Genomic DNA, 17466 nt, shown 5'->3' on the forward strand with positions numbered 1-17466 from the left:
GGACTAAGTTTTTGTGCTTCCGGAATGTTTTAAGATTCATTTTAACATCTTCAGTGTTATGTTTTATTTAAACTACAATAGCATATTTAATTTGAGGCTGCATTGGTGAGGGGAATAGATGTGAATATTGAAAGGATGGTTTATTGTATACTAGTGGATAGATGGGGGGAATTATACGTAGATATGTGGTGTATGTTGCATGTATTACATGTCCTTAAGATATCATACATGTTATGGGCGTATCGCATATATACTATTTATGGTATGTACGTTAGGGATTATGTATGTTATTATCTCATGTATAAGCTTAATGTGTGTTATGCCTTTCATATTTTGTATATTTTATAAGTACAATGTATTTTACATGTTTATGGCCCTAATATTTAATATATTATGTTTGTTACATATCTTATGTGTTACGGCCCTCTGTGTGTTGTGTGTGGTAGGTTATATGTTCTTGTATGATATGCACATATAATAGATACACACACATATATATACACACACATATTTGTTATAAATATATGTGGTTCATTGTTTATTCTTTGCATTTTACAGGCTTTGTGTGTGCTACAAATTTTACATGTTTATAAACTCCTTACATTTTATACATTTATACATTTTGCTTGTGTATGTGTTTTATGTATTGTAAGCCCCTTATGTTTCACACATAATACTTTTCGTGTATTTTGTATGTATAGGAGGCCCCTCAATATGTTATATACTTGCGAGCAATATAAATGTACAATATAAAAGAATATATGAATTATGTTGTGAGAAGAAAGTTAGTGAGAAAAATTTTTCAGCTAAAGAGGTTTTAGAATGTTTTGTGTTGATCGAACATCATTCGTGTGGTGCAGTATAATACTTGTAATGTTTGTTTGTTGTTCAGGGAAATTAAAGGGGAACAAATAGTTTACTAAACGTTTGACGTTTGTTGCTGGCTTAGCAGTTTTAGGTCTTTGGCTTTGTTCAAGTGGTGGTGGATCGTAAATTTGTTCGTTTCGTTGTTCGTTCGTTGTTCGTTCGTTGTTTGTTCCAGTGCAAATTTAAAGGCTAACAAATAAAATTTGTTAAACGTTTCAGTCTGGGTTTTCCTGTTTCCGGGGGGTTTGCAGGAGTGTTAGTAACTCAGGACTGAAGGGGGGTAAGGGGGGTTTGACGACGCAAAAAACAGTGGGGGCAACCGAGAACGATCAAAAGTGGAAGGTAACATTATGCTCTTGATATTAAGTAATGTGGTTCTTATGTAATGTCTTTCCAACATGCAGTACATTACGCGCTGCAAGATAAATGTTCAACCGTGTTAGTTAATACCGTGCGCACTCTGAAATGTCAAGTGAAAGGAAAAAAAAAAAAGAACCAACCGCCCCTGTGGAGTGAACGCCCGGCTTGGTGGGTAACGAGTCGTATGATTACCTCCATTAACTTATGTAAGCGTCGATGAAAGTGGGAGGAATAATATAAACCAATGTTCCTGAAGTAGGAGCCAAATGCCAGGAATAATTCACCTTTTAGGTAGCTACCCCCACAATAGAAGTTCCTGACCATCAATAATAATTAGCATTAAGGAATAAAGAGGTAGGTAGGTTCTTACTGCATCGGTTATTTAATTGGTTAGTTAATTGAGTCCTGTTCTATCATTGGTTCTCGAAATTAGAGGTAATTAGTCGATTGCCCAGTACTACTCCGACATTTACACAAAAACATAATATGGTTTATGTCCTGTTTTTAGCTATGTGTATTAGTTCTATGGTTCATATAAATTAATGGTTATAATACATATAATGACCTGAAAAATTACTTAATATAGTTAAAATAAATGAGTGCATATATACATATATGCACTCAGAAAATATTTTAACGCAGAAATTTGGCTTTGGGAGCCAAAAGTGGGAGTTCAACCCTCCTTTTTCTGAGCACAAAGGAGGAATTTAACCTCCGCTTCCGGTTTACAACGCCGGCGTTCTGTTCTGAACTACAAGTGCAAGTTCATTTTATGATGCCGTTTTCTGTTCGGCCAATTATTGGGGTAAAGATAAGGAAAATAAGGAAATAGATTACGGAGGCTAATTGGCCGATAATAATGTAGGGGGGTTCTACAGGTATTCCTCCGATTCAGGTTAGGACAACAATATCTATAGTCAGGGCCCAGAATAGGAGTTGGCTGAGGGGGCGAAAAGTGAGTCCTCGTTGTTTTGAGGTGTGAAGGATGGGGACTGCCAGGAGAATAAGGATAGAGAGGAGAAGTGCTAGTACTCCCCCCAATTTGTTGGGGATGGAGCGTAAAATGGCGTAAGCGAATAGAAAGTATCATTCAGGTTTAATATGAGGGGGTGTAACGAGGGGGTTGGCAGGGGTAAAGTTATCCGGGTCTCCTAGGAGGTTAGGGAGGAAAAGGGCGAGGGAAATCAGAGTAAGAAGGAATAAAGCAAAGCCTAGTAAGTCTTTGTAGGAGAAATATGGGTGGAACGAGATTTTATCCGTGTTAGAGTTAAGTCCTGTGGGGTTGTTAGAGCCCGTTTCATGGAGAAATATAAGGTGAATTATGGTGGCGGCAGCAATGATGAAAGGGAGGAGGAAGTGGAATGTAAAAAATCGGTTAAGAGTAGCGTTGTCAACAGAAAACCCTCCTCAAACCCACTGGACAAGATTGTTGCCGATATAGGGCACAGCTGATATTAAGTTTGTGATTACGGTAGCGCCTCAGAAGGATATTTGTCCTCAGGGCAGGACGTAGCCGACAAAAGCGGTGGCTATGACAAGCAGAAGGAGGATTACGCCTATATTTCAGGTTTTTTTATTTAAATAAGAGCCGTAGTAAAGGCCTCGGGCAATGTGCAGGTAGATAGCAATGAAGAAGAAAGATGCGCCGTTGGCATGCATGCTTCGAATTAATCAGCCGTAATTTACGTTACGGCAAATGTGGGCAACTGAGGAGAATGCGGTGGTGATGTCTGAAGTGTAATGTATTGCTAGGAAGAGACCGGTCAGAATTTGTACTATTAAAGACAGGCCTAGAAGGGAGCCGAAGTTTCATCAGGCAGAGATATTTGAAGGGGTTGGCAGGTCAATGATGGTATCGTTAGCGATGTTAATAAGAGGGGGAGTTTTGCGTAGGCTGGCCATTAATTTGTTCCTGTAGTTGATCTACAACGGTGGTTTTTCAAGCCATTGGTCCTGGTTAAAATCCTGGTGGGAATAATGACTTATTTAATACTGTTATTACTAATTGGGCTGGTTTTGGGACTTGTAGCAGTTGCTTCCAATCCCTCACCTTATTTTGCTGCTTTAGGGCTGGTTGTGGTATCAGGCATGGGTTGTGGTGTTGTGGTTGTTTGTGGGGGTTCATTTTTGTCTTTGGTGTTATTCCTAATTTATTTGGGAGGGATATTAGTAGTTTTTGCTTATTCTGCGGCTTTGGCTGTAGAGCCATATCCGGAGAGTTTTGGGGATTGGTCTGTGGCAATTTATGGTGGGTCTTATGTAGGAGGTGTGGGGGTAGCTTGTCTGTTTTTATGAGGGGGGTGATTTGAAGAGTCTTGAGTACCTGTGGGTGAGTTGTCTAGCTTGTCTGTGTTTCGGGGGGATATGTCAGGAGTTGCGATCATATACTCGCAGGGTGAGTGGATATTGGTTACTGCTGCATGGGTACTTTTGTTAACGTTGTTTGTTGTGTTGGAACTTACACGGGGGTTGGCTCGAGGGGCGTTACGAGTAGTTAGGTTAACATGCATAGTGTAAGAGTTAATGTTAGTAAAAATAACATTAAAAAGGTCTTAATTAGACCTTTTTGGGTATTACTTGTGGCGGTAATTATAGGGAGGTTAAGTGAGGTGATAGATTTTGGTCCTGTTTTTTTAAGTCATATTGAATCAATTGTTTTAAGAGCAATTTTTTGTCCGAAGATGAGGGATAATTTAGGAGAGGCGAGGTGAATAATTAAGGGGTAAAATCCGAGTATGTTGGAGAATGAGTGGGTAGAGCGTTTGGGATTTAAGGATGTTTGTTTGGAGGTAATAAGGGCTATTTCAAGGGCGATTAATAAGCCGGTCAAGGTAACTGTAAGTGCGGCGAGCTTAAGAGTAAGGGGTATGGTTATAACGGGGGATTTGGTTGGAGTTAGGTTAAATGCAATGATTAGCCCTGCAATTACACTTCCTCAGGCGAGTCGTTTAATGGATTTAATTAGTGAGTTATCATTTTCATTAATGGGGGATAAAGAGTTGAACCGGGGGTGATTCATTGTTACATAATAGATTATACGAAAGCTGTAAATGGCGGTGAATGAGGTTGCCAGAAGTGTTAATACGAGGGCTCAGGCGTTGAGGTAGGAAGTGTTGAGTGCTTCGATGATAGGATCTTTGGAGAAAAATCCGGTTAAAAAAGGGGTTCCTATTAAGGCAAGGCTCCCTAATGTGAGGCAAGAAGATGTGAAAGGTATAAGTTGGTGAGTTCCTCCTATTTTGCGGATGTCTTGTTCGTTGTTGAGGCTGTGGATAATGGAGCCAGAGGAGAGGAAAAGTATAGCTTTAAAGAATGCGTGAGTGCAAATATGGAGAAATGCTAGTTGAGGCATATTAAGTCCGATGGCAATTATTATTAGCCCTAATTGACTTGCTGTTGAGAATGCTACGATCTTTTTGATATCGTTTTGTGTGAGGGCGCAAATAGCGTTAAATAAGGTGGTGAGTGCGCCTAAACATAGACAGAGAGTGAGGATAAAGGGGTTGTTTTCTATTAAGGGGGCTAGACGGATTATTAGGAAAATTCCTGCAACAACTATTGTGCTGGAGTGCAGTAGGGCAGAAACGGGTGTGGGGCCTTCTATGGCTGAGGGGAGTCATGGGTGGAGTCCAAATTGGGCGGATTTTCCTGCTGCTGCCAAGATTAACCCTATAAGGGGGATGGTAAAGTCTTTTTCTTGGGGGGAGCTAAAGATGTTTTGTATTTCTCATGAGTTAAGGTTTATAGCAGTTCATGCTATAAATAAAATTAATCCGAGATCGCCGATTCGGTTGTAAAGCACTGCTTGGAGGGCTGCTGTGTTTGCGTCCGCTCGGCCGTACCATCATCCGATTAAAAGGAAGGATATTATTCCTACGCCCTCTCAGCCAATGAATAACTGGAAAATGTTATTAGCGGTTACTAGGATTATTATGGCAATAAGAAATGTGAGGAGGTATAAAGAAAATTTGTTTGCGTAAGGGTCTGAGTGCATATAGTAGGTGGTGAATTCTAGAATTGATCAAGTGATATATAGGGCTACAGAGGTGAAGATAATGGAATATAAGTCAAATTTAAAACTAATGTTGATGTTGAAGTTGGATGTGCATACTCATGATCAGGAGGTGGCGATAGTTTCGGTTCCTTCGTTAAGGAATAAAAAAAGAGGGAGGAGGCTAATGAAAAACCCTGTTTTAATTAGATTTTTAATGAAAGTAGGGGGCCAGTTGATTGGACGGGAGGTGGGGATAAGTGGTCAGACGAGGGGGGTTCAGAGGAGGGCAAGGATAATAATTAGGCTAGATGTTATTGTTAGGTGGGAGTTCACAGCCCTTGCTTGGATTTGCACCAAGATTTTTGATTCCTAAGACCAAGGGATCGTCTGTTATCCTTCAGGGGCGTAAGTAAGCCTTGGGGTTTAACCAAGGGGGCAAAGATTAGCAGTCTTTGTTGCCTTCGGGCCTTTCTTGGTGGATAAGAGGATTTTAACCTTTATTTTTAGAGCCACAGTCTAAGGTCTTGTTTAAACGATATCTACAAAAAGGGGTTCCTAGCAGGAGTTCGGGTTTGAAAGTGAGGAGGAGTAGTGGGACCAGATGTAGAGTTATAAGGAGATGTTCACGAGAGTGAGATGGCTCTAAAAAGATAAGGTGGTTAGTTAGTGAGCCTCGTTGGGTTGTTAAGAAGAGATAAAGTGAATATGCGGCTGTAATAATAGTTCCGGTGCCGGTTAGGGCGATAGTAAAAGGTGATCAATTAAATGTGGAAGAGATAATTGCTAATTCTCCTACAAGGTTGGGTAAGGGGGGTAAGGCAAGATTGGCTAAGCTGGCAATAAATCATCAGATAGTTATTAATGGGAGAATTATTTGCAAACCTCGGGCGAGTGTAAGTTCACGGCTGTGGGTTCGTTCATAATTGGTGTTAGCTAGGCAGAATAAGGCTGAGGAAGTTAAACCGTGGGCGATTATTAAAATTAGTGCCCCAGAATATCCCCAAGGGGATTGAATGAGGATTCCTGCTACTACTAGGCCTATATGGCTTACTGATGAGTATGCGATGAGGCATTTTAGGTCAGTTTGTCGTAGGCAGTTTGAGGCTGTCATAATAATTCCTCATAAAGCGAGGATCATAAATGGATAGGAAAGTTCTTTGGTGAGGGGTTCTAAGGTACTTATTAAGCGCATTATACCATATCCCCCCAATTTTAAGAGTACTGCAGCTAGAACTATGGAGCCTGCGATTGGTGCTTCTACGTGGGCTTTGGGGAGTCAAAGGTGGACACCGTAGAGAGGCATTTTTACTAAAAAGGCCAGGAGGCATCCGGCTCATCATAATTTAGACCCGTATGATAAGAGGTTAGTGGGGCTGTGGTATTGGATTGTTAAGAGAGAGAGGGTTCCAATGTTGTTTTGTAATAATAAAAGGGCAACTAGTAGTGGTAAGGATCCTATGAGTGTGTAAAATAAAAAATATGTGCCTGCGTTTAGGCGTTCTGCTTGGTTTCCCCAACGAGTAATAATAAAAAGAGTAGGGATTAGTGTGGCTTCAAATGCGACATAAAACATAATTAATTCAGTGGCGCTAAAGGCCAAGATTAGAAGAATTTGTAATGTAATAAGTAGGGTGATGTATGTGCGTTGTTGGTTAATGAGGTATGTGGTTGTGTGGCAGAGTCCGGACGATATAAACCCAGCTTGAGCTGGTCCGGGGTGGACCAACTTGAGCCGGGTTTTTTTGGTGTGGCAGAGCTCGGACGGAATCAGTCCAGCTGGGGTTAATCCAGAGGTGGTTAGTCCGAGTTGGGTTAGTTTGGTTGGGTTCAATCCTGTGTGGATTAATCCCGACAAGATCATTAATGGTAGAAGTCAGCAAGAGAGGATTAGTAGGGGGGTGGATAGTGGGTCAGTGGCTAAAGTTGTGTTAAGGGAGGATCATCCAGTTTCTGATGGTCATTTCACTCATTGGAGGGTGGTTAGTGAAATAATAAGGCTGTGGGTTAGAGTTGATGTTTGTATTCATTTGGGAGGGGTGAGTCAGGTTGTGGGGATTAGTATGATTGTAGGGATTAGGATCTTTAACATTGTAAGATATTAAGGGCTTGAAGGCGATCGGTTCCGTGGGTTCGGGAGGTAGCTACAAGAAGGGCAAGCCCTGCGCTTGCTTCACAGGCTGAGAAAGCGAGGAGTAATATTGGCGAGGGGGAAAAATTAATGGAACTTAATTGTAAGGTTCATAATGAGAGAGCCATATACAGGGAAAGTATTATTCCTTCTAGGCAGAGGAGTGCGGATAATAAATGGGTTCGATGGAATGTTAGTCCTATTAGGCCGAGGATAAAGCTTGTTGAAAAGGCGAAATGTGTGGGTGTCATTAGGCAATCGTGGAGTTAAACCACGTTCTTTTGAGCCGAAATCAAATGTTTATACCTACAACTAATTACCTATTCAGCTCATTCGAGGCCGCCTTGGGCTCATTCATACATCAGGCCAAGAGTAAGAAGAATGAGAACTGTTGATGCTCAAATAAGTGTGGAGGTAGGGGATGCCAGTTGGGTGCTTCAAGGGAGGGGTAGTAAAAGTGCGATTTCTAAATCAAAAAGTAAGAAGAGGATGGCCACTAGGAAAAAGCGGAGTGAGAATGGGGATCGGGCTGAACCAAGGGGGTTGAACCCGCATTCATAAGGGGATAATTTTTCCAGGTCTGGGCTTATTTGAGGGATTCAAAATGCTACAATAATTAAGATAAGGGAGAGTGTTAAGGTGATTGTTAGAATAGCGGTAAATAGGTTCATTATCTTTTTTTGGACTTTAACCAAAATCGAATGATTGGAAGTCATTCATACTGTTTGTACTAAAAAGATATGATCCTCATCAATAAATTGAGGCATAAAGGAATAGTCAGACAACATCTACAAAATGTCAGTATCAGGCAGCAGCTTCGAATCCAAAATGGTGTTCGGATGTGAAGTGATGGCGAATTTGTCGTAGAAGGCATACTGTTAGGAATGTAGATCCAATAATTACGTGTAGTCCGTGGAATCCTGTTGCTACAAAAAAAGTAGTTCCATAAACGCCTTCACTAATTGAGAAAGGAGCTTCGTAATATTCTATGGCTTGGAGGAAGGTGAAGAAAAAGCCCAGAATAATTGTTAGGGTGAGGGCATTGGTTGCTTGTTTACGTTTATTTTTTATAATGCTGTGGTGTGCGGAGGTTACTGTTACTCCAGAGGCTAATAAAACGGCTGTGTTGAGGAGGGGGACTTCAAATGGGTCTAAGGGTAGGATCCCCAAGGGTGGTCAGTATTCACCTAGTTCGGGGGTGGGGGTTAGACTGGAGTGATAAAAGGCTCAGAAGAACCCAAGGAAGAAAAATACTTCTGATGCAATAAATAGAATTATTCCGTAGCGTAAACCTTTTTGAACGATAGGTGAGTGGAGGCCTTGAAAAGTCCCTTCTCGAATAATATCACGTCATCATTGGAGTGTTGTTAGTAGAAGGATAATTAGGCTTAGTATTATTAGTGTGGAGGTGTTGAAGTGGAATCAGATGGCTAAGCCAGATGTTATAAGTAAAGCACCAATTGCTCCTGTAAGGGGCCAAGGGCTTGGGTCAACTATGTGGAATGCATGTGTTTGATGGGCCATTATGTGTTTTCTTGTAGGTATAGGGTAAGTAAGAGCACGAAGACATAAGCTTGGAGTATGGCGACAGCTATTTCAAGGAGGGTTAGGGCTAAGAGCAGAATAATTGTTGAGGCGGTGAGTATAATGTTCATGGGAAGTAAAATTATGGCTGCGGAGGAGATAAGGTGTATCAGTAAATGACCGGCTGTTAGGTTAGCGGCGATACGGACGGCGAGGGCGATAGGGCGAATTAAGAGGCTAATAGACTCAATAATAATTAAGGCTGGGATCAAGAGAGTTGGGGTTCCTTCGGGAAGAAGGTGAGCTAATGAATGGCTGGGGTTATGGCGTGCACCTGTGATTACTGTTATTAATCAGGCAGGAACTGCAAGGCTTAAAGTTAGTGATAGCTGAGTAGTAGGGGTAAAGGTGTAGGGGATTAAGCCTGTTGTATTTATTAAAATAAGGAAGGTGATTAAGGATGTGAATATAAGGGCTCATTTATGGGATGAGGTTTTAAGTGGTAAAAAGAGTTGGTGGGTGGTTAAATTAATAAATCAGGTTTGTAGAGTAAGAAGGGGGTTATTTATTCAGCGGGGGGAGTAAGATAAAATAAGAATTGAAGGGAATATAATGGCTAATGCGATTAGGGGGGCACCATACAGTGAGGGGCTTGAAAATTGGTTAAATAAGCCTAATGCCATTGTCAGGTTGCAGAGGGGGTGTCTAAAGTTGTGAAGTTTAGAGAGAGGGGTTCATTAGGAACTTTGTAAGATATTACTTTAGGGAGCATAAGTGTTGTAAAAACTAATCATGTAAATAGTATGATTCCGAGTCAAGGGGACGGGTCTAGTTGGGGCATGTCGCTAGGGGTGGTAGGGAGTCACCAATCTTTAGCTTAAAAGGCTAATGCTATTGCCCTCTTTAGCTTCTTAGCGGGTCTAATCGGAGGAGGTGGAAGATCAGAGTTCAAAGTCTTCTAAGGGGACTACTTCAACTACAATTGGTATAAAGCTGTGGTAGGCCCCACAAATTTCGGAGCATTGTCCATAGTAAACACCAGGTCAGTAAGGGATGAAGGTTATTTGATTTAGTCGGCCTGGGACAGCGTCTACTTTAACCCCAAAGGAGGGCAGGGTTCAAGCGTGAAGGACATCAGCTGCACTGACTAGTATGCGAATTGGGGATTGTAATGGGACGACTATGTGGTAGTCAGATTCTAGTAAACGGAATTGACCTGGAGTGAGTTCTTCTATTGGAGTTATATAGGAGTCAAATTCGAGGTCTTCATAATCCGTATATTCGTATGACCAGTACCATTGATGCCCCACCGTTTTGATAGTGAGGTGGGGGGTATTAATTTCTTCTATAAAGTAAAGAATTCGTAGAGAAGGCAGGGCGATAATAATTAGGATAAGTGAGGGGAGGATAGTTCAAAGAATTTCTATAACCTGGGAGTCTAATAATAATTTGTTTGTTAGTTTTGCAGAGATTACTACTGCGATAATGTAGAGTACTAGGGCGCTGATAAGAAAAACAGTTGTTATGGCGTGGTCGTGAAAGTGAAGTAGTTCTTCTATTGTAGGGGATGTTGCATCTTGAAAGCCTAATTGGAGAGGTCGGGCCATTAAGATATGTAAGAGTTTAACTTACAATTCTGTCTTGACAAGGCAGTGTAATATTTTACTAATATCTTATGAGGAAGAAAATGGCAGAGTGGTGATGTGAGCGGCTTGAAACCGTTTTACGGGGGTTCGATTCCCTCTTTTCTGGTTAAGTGTGTTGTGTCTGGGTATGAACAGGCTCTTCAAATGTATGGTAGGGAGGAGGGCAGCCGTGGATTCATTCTACGTTAGTGGTAGTTATTTCAACAGATAAGACTTCTCGCTTAGAGGCAAATGCTTCTCAGATGATAAAGAGGAACATAATAACGGCGATTAAAGAAATTAAAGAGCCAATTGAGGAGACAGTGTTTCATAGTGTAAAGGCATCCGGGTAATCTGAGTATCGGCGGGGCATCCCGGCTAGCCCTAGGAAATGTTGAGGAAAGAATGTCAGGTTTACGCCTACGAATATTACGCCGAAATGGATTTTGGTTCATGTACTGTGAAGAGTAAATCCGGTGAATAAGGGGAATCAATAAACAAATCCTGCTATAATAGCAAATACAGCGCCTATGGATAAGACGTAATGGAAGTGGGCTACTACGTAGTATGTGTCATGAAGGATAATATCAAGGGAGGAGTTAGCTAGCACAATCCCTGTTAGGCCTCCGACTGTAAATAGGAAAATAAAGCCAAGAGCCCATAATAAGGGAGTGTCTCATTTGATTACACTTCCGTGGAGAGTAGCTAGTCAGCTAAAAACTTTAACCCCGGTGGGGATGGCAATAATTATTGTGGCGGAAGTGAAGTATGCTCGAGTATCCACGTCTATGCCTACTGTAAATATATGGTGTGCTCATACAATAAAACCTAAAAGTCCAATTGCTATTATTGCCCAAATTATGCCTATGTAGCCAAAAGGTTCTTTTTTTGCTGAATAATAAGCTACGATGTGGGAGATTATTCCAAACCCTGGGAGGATTAGAATATAGACCTCGGGGTGGCCGAAGAATCAAAATAAATGTTGGTAAAGGATTGGGTCTCCTCCTCCTGCGGGGTCAAAAAATGTGGTGTTAAGATTACGATCTGTAAGAAGTATGGTGATTGCAGCCGCTAGAACTGGCAGGGAGAGCAAGAGTAGTACGGCAGTGACTAATACTGCTCAAACAAATAAAGGTGTTTGGTATTGTGAGACGGACAGGGGCTTTATGTTGATGGCGGTGGTGATAAAGTTGATCGCCCCCAGAATAGAGGAAACACCAGCTAAGTGGAGGGAGAAGATGGTTAGATCTACTGATGTCCCTGCGTGGGCGAGGTTGGCGGCTAAAGGGGGGTACACTGTTCAGCCCGTCCCTGCTCCTATTTCCACTGCTGAGGAGGCTAGCAGGAGAAGGAAGGATGGAGGAAGGAGTCAGAAGCTCATATTATTTATTCGAGGAAAGGCTATATCTGGGGCCCCAATTATTAAGGGTACTAATCAGTTGCCGAAGCCTCCGATCATAAGGGGTATTACTATAAAAAAGATTATTACGAATGCGTGGGCTGTTACAATTACGTTGTAGATCTGGTCATCACCCAGTAAAGCGCCGGGTTGGCTAAGTTCTGCCCGAATGAGGAGGCTTAGGGCGGTGCCCACCATGCCGGCTCATGCGCCGAATACTAAGTAGAGGGTGCCGATATCTTTGTGATTCGTTGAGAAGAATCAGCGAGGGATTGCTACAGATAGGATGGCTGAGTAAGCGGTGGATTGTAAACCCACATACAGGGGTTTGAGTCCCTTTCTTATCAGGCCCTGAGGTGTACGACATATTAGATTGCAAATCTTGAGTAGCGAATTAACGTTTGCCGGGGCTTTCCCCCGCCTTCGCCTTTTTAAAGGCGGGGGAAAGTAGAAAGATGCTCACTGGTTTGAGCGCTTAGCTGTTAACTAAGAATTTGTAGGATCGAGGCCTACCTTTCTAGATAAGGTTTTAGCTTAATTAAAGTGTCTGTTTTGCATGCAGAAGATGTGAGTTAGTGTCTTGCAGGTCTTAGCAAAGGTTAGGAGATTTTCACTTCTGTTTAGGGCTTTGAAGGCCCTTAGTTTAAATGTTAACTTAAACCTTTATGTCTTAGTATTAGGGCGGCTATAGTAGGGAGTAAGGGTAGAAGTGTAATTGATGAAATAAGTGTGATGCTCAAAGGAAGTGTGGAGTAGGTGGTTTGAAAACGCCAAGGGGCGAGGTTTAGGGTATTATTAGGAGATATTGTAAGTGTTATTGCATATGATAAACGAAGGTAGAAGTAAAGGCTTAAGAGGGTAGATAAGGCTATGATGGTTGCAAGGGGTATTAAATCTTGTTTTGTTAATTCTTGAAGGATTAATCATTTTGGGCCGAAGCCTGTTAGTGGGGGTAGGCCCCCTAGGGATAGTATAATTAGGGGGGTTAGGGCTGTTAAGGTTGGGAATTTGAATCAAGAGGTAGTAAGTGTGTTGATAGAGGTTGAATTGTTAATATTAAATAAGGAGAAGACTGCGGATGTTATTAGGATATATGTTAGTAAGGCGATTAGTGTTAGGGAGGGGGAGTATTGAAGGATTAGTACTATCCATCCGAGGTGGGCAATGGATGAGTAGGCCAGGATTTTTCGGAGTTGGTTTTGGTTTAAACCGCCTCAGCCCCCGATTAGTGTAGAGAGGATTGCTATGGTGGAGAGGATAAATGAGTTTTGTGAGGACATTTGTATTAGTAGGGCGAAGGGGGCAAGTTTTTGTCAAGTTGATAGGATTAGGCCGGTGGTTAAGTCAAGTCCTTGGAGGACTTCAGGCAATCAGGTGTGGAGAGGGGCTAGACCTACTTTTAGTGCGAGTGCTAAGGTAATAAGTGTTAATGGTAAGGGGTGGGAGATTTCGTTAATAGTCCACTGTCCTGTAAACCAGGCATTCATTGAACTGGCAAAAAGAATTACGGCTGCTGCAGTGGCTTGAGTGAGAAAGTATTTGGTTGAGGCTTCTACTGAGCGGGGGTGATGGTGTTGTGCTATTAAAGGGATGATGGCTAGTGTGTTAATCTCTAAGCCTATTCATGCTAGTAATCAGTGGGAACTTATGAATGTGATTGTGGTACCTAGTCCCAGCCCGAGAAGGAGGGTGGAAAGAATGTAGGGGTTCATTGGTGAGGGGAGGGTTGTAACCTACGTTTTTGGGGTATGGGCCCAAGAGCTTGTTTAGCTGACCTTACCGTTAGAAGGTGGTGTAATGAAGCACTGAGAGTTTTGATCTCTTTAGTGGAGGTTCGAATCCTCTTTTTCTAAGGAAATGGGAGGACTTTAACCTCCGTCTATTACTCTATCAAAGTAGTCCTTAATATTCGGGCACAGTTCCTATAATTGTGGCGGGAATCCTGCTATTGCAGTAGGAAGGGATAAGTGTCAGATAATTAGGGCGAGGGTTAGAGGTAAAAAATTTTTCCAGATAAGGTGTATTAATTGGTCGTAACGAAATCGGGGGTATGATGCTCGAATTCACAGGAATATCATAGAGAGAATTATTGTTTTTAATATTAGGCTGGAGGAGGCTAGTAAATTAATAAAGGGGATAAGGGGTTGGCAGGCTCCAAGGAAAAGAATGGTTGATAAGGTATTTATTAGTAGGATGTTGGCGTATTCAGCGAGGAAAAATAGGGCGAATGGACCTCCTGCATATTCAACATTAAACCCGGAGACTAATTCTGATTCGCCCTCTGTTAGGTCGAAAGGTGCTCGGTTTGTTTCAGCTAAGGTTGAGATGTATCATATTGCTGCCAAGGGTCAGGCAGGGATTACTAATCAAACACTTTCTTGTGTTGTATTAAAGGTTTGTAGGGTGAAATTACCGGTGAAGATAATGCATGCTAATAGGATCAGACCAAGGCTAACTTCATATGAAATAGTTTGGGCTACGGCCCGAAGGGCCCCGATTAGTGCGTATTTTGAATTTGATGCTCAGCCTGAGCCGAGAATGGAGTACACAGCCAGGCTGGATAATGCTATAATGAATAGGATACTCAGGTTTAAGTTAACAACAGGATGGGGTATAGGGAGGGGAGCTCATAATGTGAGAGCTAAGGTGAGTGCAAGGATTGGGGTGACTAAGAAGAGGAGGGGTGAAGCAGTAGAGGGGCGGACGGGTTCTTTAATAAAGAGTTTTAGGCCGTCAGCGATTGGTTGTAATAGGCCGTAAGGCCCTACAATGTTGGGTCCTTTTCGAAGTTGCATGTATCCAAGAATTTTGCGTTCAAGTAAAGTTAGAAATGCAACAGCGAGGAGGATTGGTACAATGTAGATTAAGGGGTTGGCGATATGTGTAAGTAATGTATCTATCATAGTTGGGGAGAGGGGTTGAACCTCTGTCGAAAGGGCTTAGGCCTTTTGCATTGTCCGGACTCTGCCACACCAACAATCGTTATTTTCGATCCATAGGTATGCTCTGTTACCTAATTTAGTTGTTTCATTGGGTTAGAGCAGGGCTTATTTAAAACAGGGGCCCTTTCTTCTTGGTCCTTTCGTACAAAAGAAGAACATAGCATAGATAGAAACTGACCTGGATTACTCCGGTCTGAACTCAGATCGCGTAGGACTTTAATCGTTGAACAAACGAACCCTTAATAGCTGCTGCACCATTAGGATGTCCTGATCCAACATCGAGGTCGTAAACCCTCTTGTCGATAGGGACTCTTGAAGAGGATTGCGCTGTTATCCCCGGGGTAACTTGGTTCGTTGATCGGCTTGCCGGATCATATGGCCAAATATTTTGGTGCTTAGAGCTGGTGCTCTTGGCTAAAAGGGTTATTTTATTCTTCACGGGGGGTTTATTTTACCCCGCGGTCGCCCCAACCGAAGACATTCAGGAGAGTTTTGTTTAGTTTGATTCTTTATTAGGAGGTTATTAACACAAATCAGCTGCTTATCTAAAGCTCCACGGGGTCTTCTCGTCTTATGTTAGTATCCCCGCTTCTGCACGGGGAGATCAATTTCATTGACAAAGGAAAGGAGACAGTTAAGCCCTCGTTGTGCCGTTCATACAGGTCTCTATTTAAAAGACAAGTGATTGTGCTACCTTTGCACGGTCAAAATACCGCGGCCGTTGAACATAGTCACAGGGCAGGCGGGACCTCTTATATTTATTATGCAAGAGGCGATGTTTTTGGTAAACAGGCGAGGCTTAGTGGGTTTGCCGAGTTCCTTCTTTTCCTTTTGGTCTTTCCTTGAGGGCACTCCGGTGTAGGGTTAACGGGCTTGTTTTGGTGGGTTTCCTTGTTTTATTGTTTTGCATTCCCCTCTGATTTGGGGGCCGTTAGTTTTCGGTGCGGGTTCGATCCGAGTTACACTTGTGGAAGGAGAGATTTTAGTTCTCTTATTACTCATATTAGCATTGTAGTTTCCAGGGGTGGTGGAATAGCCTGATATAGTTAGGGGTGTAAGAGGTTTTATCGGGATAAGGGGAGTGGTTGTGCTTGAGCTTTAACGCTTTCTTTAAAGGTGGCTGCTTTTAGGCCTACTAAGGCATATGGTTTTATTAGTATGATCTTTAGCCTCCTGAATGAAGTTGTATCTTGTGTCAAAAGGGCTGTACCTCTTTTGACTAACTCTAATTTCTCGTGTAGTCGTGAGTATGTGGTTTAGGGAGGGATTAGGCTGAACTTCTATCCATTTCTCAGGCAACCAGCTATAACTAAGTTCGGTTGGCTTGTCACCTCTACTCGGAGTTCTTCCCAGTCTTTTGCTACAGACATGGGTTGGCCCTATAGGCTGTCTCGGAGTAGCTCACTTAGTTTCGGGGGTTCAAACTTAAGTTCGCTTTGCTTGGTGGGTACTTGCTAAATCCTGATGCAAAAGGTACGAGGGGGTATCTCTGCTTTTAATAACTTGTTGGATTATTTCACTTCTTTTTCAGCGTTCCCTTACGGTACTTTATTTGTAGCTCTTGATTCCTTTTCTATCTCCTATACTTAGGGGGATAAATGGTTTATGGGGTGGGGTTAGGGTATTAAAATTTATTGATATTTATTGTTAGAGAGAGGGAGTGGGCTAGCTTTTAGGTAATCAGATCAGTCCAACTTGCATGGACAATTTCTCAGTGTAGGGGAGATGCTTTACTATTTAGCTATGATCTGTATTCCAAGTACACCTTCCGGTACACTTACCATGTTACGACTTGCCTCCCCTTAATGGGTTTTTATGTTTTATTTAATTTGGGTTATAAGGGTAGGGGAGAGTGACGGGCGGTGTGTGCGCGCTTCAGTGCCGTATTCAGAAGGACACTCTATTTCCTTCTTACTGCTAAATCCTCCTTCATATTTGTGTTTCAACAAATTTTTCGTTGTACGTTAAATTAACGAATGTAGCCCATTTCTTCCCTCTCATGTGCTACACCTTGACCTGACGTTTTGAGTTAAACTAGTTTTGCTCACTTTGGGTCCTTTGAAGGGTAAGCTGACGACGGCGGTATATAAGCGGATGGGGCGAGAGAGGGTGAGGTTTAACGAGGATTATCGGTTCTAGAACAGGCTCCTCTAGATGGGTATAAAGCACCGCCAAGTCCTTTGGGTTTTAAGCTGATGCTTGTAGTCCCCTGGCGGGTGAGAGTAAAATACATCAATGTTTACGGCTATGCATAATGGGGTATCTAATCCCAGTTTGTTCCATAGCTTTCGTGGAGTCAAAAGTTTAAAGTTACTTTCGTAAAGGGTTTCATATGTTCGTTTGCGTATAACGGCTTTGAAGATGTTTAACTTTAGTTTTCAATTTCTTAACCACCCTTTGTGCCGAAACCTATCAACTTGGGCCTCTCGTATAACCGCGGTGGCTGGCACGAGTTTTACCGGCCCTGTCAGCTTTAATTAAATCAAGTTTTCACTTATGGTTTAATGTTTATCACTGCTGAGTTCCCTTAGGGGTGTGGCTGAGCAAGGTGTTGTGGGCTACATTGTGTGCCTGATACCAGCTCCCAAACTGCAATAAGAAAGTTAGGGGCATTCTCACGGGTGTGC

At 42.3% G+C, this 17466-nt stretch overlaps 2 protein-coding genes and 1 non-coding gene across 3 annotated transcripts; 1 reads left to right on the forward strand and 2 right to left on the reverse strand.

The window, feature by feature from the left end:
* The first annotated feature begins 3 nt into the window (after positions 1 to 3).
* LOC144011367 (NADH-ubiquinone oxidoreductase chain 6-like) lies at positions 4 to 14720 on the forward strand. Its single transcript, XM_077511588.1, is given in 1 exon segment — positions 4 to 14720. A coding segment is annotated over 1 exon segment (540 nt). The 5' UTR covers positions 4 to 3204; the 3' UTR covers positions 3745 to 14720.
* LOC144011358 (ATP synthase F(0) complex subunit a-like) lies at positions 8089 to 9556 on the reverse strand. The gene is given in 1 exon segment (XM_077511582.1): positions 8089 to 9556. A coding segment is annotated over 1 exon segment (684 nt). The 3' UTR covers positions 8089 to 8872.
* A 1867-nt stretch (positions 14721 to 16587) lies between the features above and the next one.
* Positions 16588 to 17375, reverse strand: LOC144011380 (18S ribosomal RNA). The gene has a single exon (XR_013281700.1). It is a non-coding gene; the product is annotated as an 18S ribosomal RNA (ribosomal RNA).
* Positions 17376 to 17466: the final 91 nt, after the last annotated feature.

This window comes from Festucalex cinctus, unplaced genomic scaffold, assembly GCF_051991245.1.
Source record: "Festucalex cinctus isolate MCC-2025b unplaced genomic scaffold, RoL_Fcin_1.0 HiC_scaffold_97, whole genome shotgun sequence".
Taxonomy (NCBI): domain Eukaryota; kingdom Metazoa; phylum Chordata; class Actinopteri; order Syngnathiformes; family Syngnathidae; genus Festucalex; species Festucalex cinctus.